The sequence below is a fragment of the Nematolebias whitei genome, chromosome 14, assembly GCF_014905685.2.
Source record: "Nematolebias whitei isolate Nwh7 chromosome 14, NemWhi1, whole genome shotgun sequence".
Lineage (NCBI taxonomy): Eukaryota > Metazoa > Chordata > Actinopteri > Cyprinodontiformes > Rivulidae > Nematolebias > Nematolebias whitei.
Window position 1 is genome coordinate 24,652,850 of NC_056511.1, and position 7,144 is coordinate 24,659,993.

Sequence of the window (7,144 nt, forward strand, 5' to 3'; positions counted from 1 at the left end):
ATATTATGTATGGCACTTCACAATAGGCATAGTAGAGGCAGACTTGGATATAGGAACATCAAAAGCAAAACTGATTAAAAAATACTAAGGTAATAAAAAAACTACAAGGGGGTACATATATTTTAGGATTAGGATTAACGTGCATTAGTGGCAATCCATTAACATTTCATACAGGTCTTCATATGTTTCAATATATTTCAACTATGTTAAATATAATTGGAATTCAGATTAAAAATAAGTTAAAAACTGGGGACGATTTTAGCACTGTCTGTTTATGAATAAATAATTTTGCCAGACAAAATATCAGATTACAACCGAGTTCTATTTTTTAGTTTTTCAGTAATACTCCAAATGTGACCATATACTCAATTTACACAAGAGCGACCCAGTTCGGCAGGCAAAACTCAAGCACTCACAAGCCACTCTCTTATATAATAAATCGGCTTGCTATACCGGTTTGCTACTTGGCCTTGTCCTGGGCGTTACTTGGGTGTGTGTTCACGGAACCTCAGTCATCTCATCTGCGTTCAGTGTAATTAACGCTAAAGCTTTCTTAGTTTCTGTCCTAAACTTCGAAGTGCTCCCACTTCACGGTAAGTTCAGTTTAAACGTCGAGTATTGTAGAAAAATCAGGATTTACTGTAAAAACTGTGTTGGACCGGTGTTAAGACGACTAAGGCCGAGTTGTGCAGATAACGTAGTTATATGTTCGCTAAGCGCTAACGCTAACAGCCCACAACAAATCTGCCTATCCTAAATTCCTCTATTGTTGGGGAAGCTTTGAAGGGTTCTTTAAGCCACTAAAATGGCTGAAAGATAAGTCACTCACACAAGCTAACACGTTGATGTGAAACGCTAACCTCAAGGACAGGAAGACAACAGTTTAGCCCTCGATAATAACACAAATTATTGTTTTCTTCAGGTCAGTTTTTCTCAGATTATCTGGGATGTTGTTTCCTCTGCTCGGAGCAGGAAGTGTTTGACAGCAGCATGTGGTGTGTCGTGGTGAGGAGGACATACATTTCATGTCTGTGGTTGATTTGCAGGAAACAGGAAGTGACTTGTGTTAATCAAGATCAACTGTCGTTGCTTTAATTAACCAGTTAACCTCTGAAGTCTCTATAATTACTAGTACAACACGTCAGAATTTGACTAATAAGCTTCAAATATGTCCATGGTTGGTTACCAGTATATTACTCATGAGCTGCTCTGAAACCAGTCAAACCCAACTACACTACAATCATTTTTCATTTACCCTTTATTTAAACAGGTGGTCTCATTGAGTCACGAGATCTCATTTTCAAGAGACCTGTTTAGGGAGCAGATGGTGGGAGTTAAGGGCCTTGCTCAGGGGCCCAGAGTGGGGCGAATGAGGGTGGAGGCAGGTGTGGGTGTTTCACCTTTTCCACCCACATTTTGATGCTGACGGTACCGGGAGTTGAACCTGCGACTTTCCAATCACAGGCCCATCTTCTAACCTCTGCGTCACCACTCCCCCCCCCCCTCAAAATCAATTAAATAAATATATAAACAAGCTTTAAAGTGTCTGACATCAAATTTTCATAGAAAATATTAATGCATTTTTGGAAAGATAACATTTATAACTTATCGCAAAATTTTTTTTTGCTCTACTGAGATATTCTCAAGCACAGAAACGGGAAGTTACATTTTTATTTAATCCAGGATCGTGTGATTTTATCAGTCGTACACTTTTTCTTTGATGATTTGCTCTAATGTAACATTAGTAATGTTTATCTTGTACCATAACCTTGCAGAGTGCTGATGAAAATGACTAAATCTGACTAATTTACATGATGTGCTTAGATGTATTCATGTTTTATTAATGTGCACCGTCCCTCAATTTGAGGACATAAAAACATATTTAGTAAACATGTCATGGCCAGATGTGAAGGTCAGCTGTTCAGTCAGAAAGTCCTGGAGATCTTAGGTTGTTTAAATCATTGTCATATTAACGTGGGTATGGGTCTTGTGTATTTCCAGTTGACAGAAGATGTTCTTTACCCAAAAGTTTATCAGTGGCATCATTGATGTTGTCAGGTGAGAATCTGCACCATGTGAGTAAAATTGAGTATTTGGCACAATGTTTCAGTTTTTACCCTTTTGTCTTGGCAGCAACATCGACCCTGACCAGTACGTGCCCTCGCAGCCTGTAAGAGTCGCACATGATCTGCCCTCCAGCGTTCTGCTAACTGTGCCATGAATGTAATCATTCCTTCACCTGTCCCACAGCCCCCCCCTCGCATGCCGATGGCCTATGCAGAGCAGCGTGAGAGCGATGAGGAGAAACAGTTTCGTAGAGTTTTCCAGCAGCTTGCTGGTGATGTGAGTGTTGACATCTTTAACTCTTGTTGGAGCCACCCTATTTCTGTTCAGTGTCATTAAGTCATTTTTAAACTATTCAAAAGATTCTTCACATATTTCATCATTTTTCACAAGCGTACAAACTGTGCGCTGCAGGGGAGGGAGTCAAGGACTGGTGGACACTTTTCAAAATGGGAAACAAAAATACAGTTTTGTTAGGGATGCACTAGAGGATGACACAGGAGTGGATTTTCACTCCTGTCTTGTCCTGGTCCCACAGAAAAAATCCTGTCCTGTCCCAATCCTGGTCCAGAGTAAAAAAAATAATCCTGTCCTGTCCCACTCCTGGTAACATGACTCCTGCTCCTGTCCTGCTCCTGTTCAGAATCACTTCCAGTCCTGTCCTGCTCCTGTTTTTCCATTTAATTTTTAGGAAATACATTGAATTTGATTTGATCTTCTACCCATTCCTGTTTAAATTACTTTGTGTTGTGCAGTTTTATTTCAAAAGATAGGGCAACAGGAACAGTTCATCTGTGGTGAAATAGAGACATTTATTTCCTTAATCCAAACAAAAACCTTCACTAAATATCATAAAACAAATAATACATGGCCTGTAGTCCATATAATTTTTCTATGGAGGATCAGCTGCCGAGTCCCTGTTTCTAGCTCTTTTGAAGGTCAGTTACAGTAAAAACAAAAAATCAAAACAGTACATGGGTCACACCATGTCTGCCTTAGATGAAAGAACCCAAACATAACAAGTTGCATTTTACTAGTTTATTGAGCAATTGTTTCCTTTAAACAGTGACATTACTGTCATGTTTTAAATTGTTTAAATAAACAAACAACAAAAAGAAAAATAAATAATGTACCAAGCAAGAGAACAAATAAAAATGTTTAAAGGCATTATTATACATTGAACGATGTCCTCAAGAAGTTCGGTCTATGTGGTTGAGGTAACGAGCTCGTTTGGGTGAAGCATGATGTCGTGCATCTTACCAGACTTCAGAGCATCATTTACAGACTGGATCATTGCAGGTCTGGTGTTCCACCTCATCTCTCCACAGCTTGACCAGTCCAGAGCCTTGTGTAACCTAAAAGTGAAAGAAGACAGTGCATGAGTCAAAATAGTGTTACAGTGACTACAAATTACAATCTGTTGGCCTTTCTTTTGGAAAAAATATTTGATCAAAAACAAGAGATTTACAATTAAATTAAGTTACATTACAAACAGCAACAGATAATGAAGATTTTAACCTAAAAACCCACATAACAAAGCAGAGCATAATTTTTAGATTAAAAGGGACAACGTGGAGAAAAATGCGCTGTTGGAGTTTGTTTACTGACGGTAAACAAAGTCCGACTCCCCGCAGCTCCTCACAGCTGAGACTAAAGTTTAAAGCAGCACAGCACCAACACACAACTCTTATGAAGTTCAGGGTTATTTGACACGTTCCTGCCTGTTCTGTGAGTTTAATAGACAGACAGTTACTTTTTACCTTGCGTGCAAACTATTTTCAGTTACTCGGTACCGCTTCGCTCGCTGCTCCTCCCCCTCTCGGTGAAAAGCTATGACTTGAACACTTGACTCCTGGGAAATGTAGTCCTTTTGACATGTGTTAAAGTGAAGGCTTATTGAAAGAAAACTACAAAATAGCTGCATCTGTGTTTTTTTTGTTTTGTTTTGTTTGTTTCATTTTCATTTTGGGTTATTGATCGGTTCCCGCTCCTGTCTGCTCCCGTTAGCTTTCAGTCCGGTCACGTCCCGGTCACGTGAGTTATAATGAGGTTGACTCCGGTCCCGCCGGAATCCGTCCGGAATCCGTCCGGAATCCGTCCGGAATCCGTCCGGAATCACGTGACCGGCGGTACTCCCGAAAAAATGTCATCCTCTAGGATGCACAATGTTATCGGCATGGCATCTGTAATGGCCGATATTAGCATTAAAATTCAATATTGGACATCGGCCATTCCATCAAAATAACTCACTGATATAAAAGACTGTTTTTGTATGACAACCCAGAGACAAGGATGCCTGCAATGGCAGCACAGCGTGATGTCGTCTCGCGCACCTATCTGATCTCACAGCAGAGAGGAAAATTCAAAAATGTTGGCGGTGTGGAAGTTTTTTTTTTTCGTTGAGGATGTCAGATTCCGAAGATTTTTGGACTATGTTAAGCCTCGCTACATAGTCCCGTCGGAGATATTTTTCCGACGTAACCTTACCCGAGTTATAAGCCATCATTTCCGACGTCATTGAGAAGCTAATAGCTGATAGCACTTTGTTGAGTTTTACCACAGACATTTGGATGTCATGTTAGCCTCGTTAGTATGATTAGTCTTATGGCACAATGGATAGACAAAAACTTTTAACTTAAAAAGGCTGTCTTTCATGTACAGGAGTGCAGAGGATTCCACACTAAATGTCTATCGTTCCTACCATGTACCGTATATATTGCGCATTCCTAGACATGCGACTTCTGGTGGATTTGAACTCCCAACTTTTGCATTGAAGGACGACTGCTCTAACCACTCAGCCACAGCCGCCCTACATGATATGCATAGCACTTTAACTTACATTAAAAGTGTTGAATGTTATTTATTAGCATTAGTCAGCTGCGATGCTGTCTCACTTGTGGAGGCTTGTTCCAGGTTCCTAGCTGCAGCTAGGGATGCACAGATCCACATTTTTTTAACTTCCGATTCGATTTCGATCCCGATACCTAAATCTGGATATCGGCCGATACCGATCCCATTCCAATGTCATCATCATTATCATTGATTTTATGAGGCTGTAATAATCTCCTCTCTGTACAATTTGTACAAATCTATGCATGCATGTCCAAAAAGTCAGTTTTAAGTAAGTTTTAATTAATGTTGGATACGTTTCAAAGTTAAACTTAAATTCTGCTAACGCAAAACATGTTTTTTTTTAATTCCTAGCTTTAAAGTGGATATTAAAGTGATTAATTTAAGTGATTGTTTAGTTTTTTTTTAAATAAAGGGCAGATATATATTTTTTCTTCTTTCTGCACTCTTTTCATTCAATGTTTTATTTTTCATTAATTTGTTGTTTTGTTTCTTTTAAATGAATGAATAAATGAACAAAATAAAATAAAATGTTAAATGGCTTTAAACATCTGCTAAGTTCATGGCATAAACCAACACAGACATGTTCCTGTTTTTAGTATTTTACATCACTTTATAATGTAGCTGTTTTTGTTTCATTTAAAAAAAATATATATATAATTTTCTTGTAATTTTCAAATCATGTTTTTTTTTATTTTTTTATCATTGTCCACTGTTGTACTGATAAATATCTCCTGGAGGATAAACTATATCTTGGCTGCAAGTATCAAGCTGCGAAATCCTTCGTTTTCTACAACTGATAGTGGTTAGTGATTAATTACGATGAAGTTTAGCAACTTCTTGGTAAACATTCGAGCTCCGGGGCTTCAGCGATGTGTTATTCTCGTTCAGTCCGTAGAATGCAGTCTGATTTCGGTCAGCCGCGCTCAGTCTGCCCCTCCTCGGGAGACGGGCAGACTGAGCACGGTGGCCGGGGTCGAGTTGCCTGTTTCAGGTTGAGCAAGAGTAGCACCCAGTGGTTAATTTGAGCCATATCCTGCTGGAACAAGATCCGGGAGCTCTCTCATTTTGACCCGTTCTATTCCGGCAACTCTTTCCTCGGATCTGTCAACTCCGCCCCTAAAAGTTCAAAGTCAGACTGGGCAGCGGTGGCTGAGTGGTTAGAGCAGTCGTCCTCCAATGCAAGAGTTGGGGGTTTGAATCCAACAGCAGTCACATGCCGAAGTGTCCCTGGGCGAGACACCAAACCCCTTGTTGCCTCTGATGTGTGTCCCATCAGTGTATGAATGTGATGAAGCTCTGATTAGTCTCATTAGAATGATTTGTTCAATTAGCTTTGTAGAGCTCTAGTAGAGTGCTGTATGAATGGGTAATGAGGCACAGATTGTAGTGTAAAACGCTTTGAGTAAATCGATAAGATGGAAAGGTGCTATATAAGTAGAGTCCATTTACCATTTCATTGCGCATTTTTATTTTGATTATTTATTAAAAAATACAATGAGAGGAGACGTTGCCCTCAGCCCGGCGGACCCAGTCTGTGGATATTCCAGCCACATCGTGCGCGGCGCACCAGCTACATGCTCCTTCAAGGAGCAGGAGAGGAGCCTCTAGGCGGTGGCGTGGGGCGGTGAGGACGGATCAGATAGTCACATTATGCACAGAGGTGCTGCGCAGAGTCCTTGTCTCCTCCTCTCCAAATATTGTCTCTCCTCAGTGGGGCTGCACACTGAAGAACACCCCATCTCCTCCTCCTCCTCTCAGACCCCCGAAACAGAAACAATAATATTCAACAGAATAAATAAATTCCCTATGGACAGTGCACGTTATGCACAGAACCGTCTCCAATCTCTACCCATCGCGCGCACACGTCAGCAGATGTCTGAACTCCTGCTACATTTCAGACATAATAAATAAAAAAAGCTTACTGTAAAAAATAAATTAAAAATACAGAGAGAGAAATGTTTGATGTGTTATTCACATTATATGTCACGTTTCAAAACTGTGCTAATTTGTCAAAATAACAACGGAGATCAAAATGTAAAAAAAAACAGTCCAATTTACTTTAATAAAAATGGATAGATGGATTGATTGATGGTGTAGTATGACATATCCTGAGATATATTCATACATTAAACGGGTTCACTCATCTTTCTGGACTGGATAAAACGTGCATTGAATTTAATGAAATGTAACGTGAGACGTCATTTTTCTTTGACCCATCAAAATGAAT

The 7,144-nt window shown here is 39.8% G+C and overlaps 1 protein-coding gene across 1 annotated transcript in view; it reads left to right on the forward strand.

The window, feature by feature from the left end:
* Positions 1 to 500: 500 nt before the first annotated feature.
* The window catches only part of LOC119420605 (calpain small subunit 1), a gene marked incomplete in the record, with an annotated part of 43,624 nt that continues 36,980 nt past the window's right edge, over positions 501 to 7,144 (forward strand). Inside the window, 4 exon segments of the mRNA XM_037688022.1 lie at positions 501 to 593; positions 2,002 to 2,058; positions 2,134 to 2,170; positions 2,251 to 2,343. Coding sequence (XP_037543950.1) covers positions 2,012 to 2,058; positions 2,134 to 2,170; positions 2,251 to 2,343 — 177 coding nt within the window.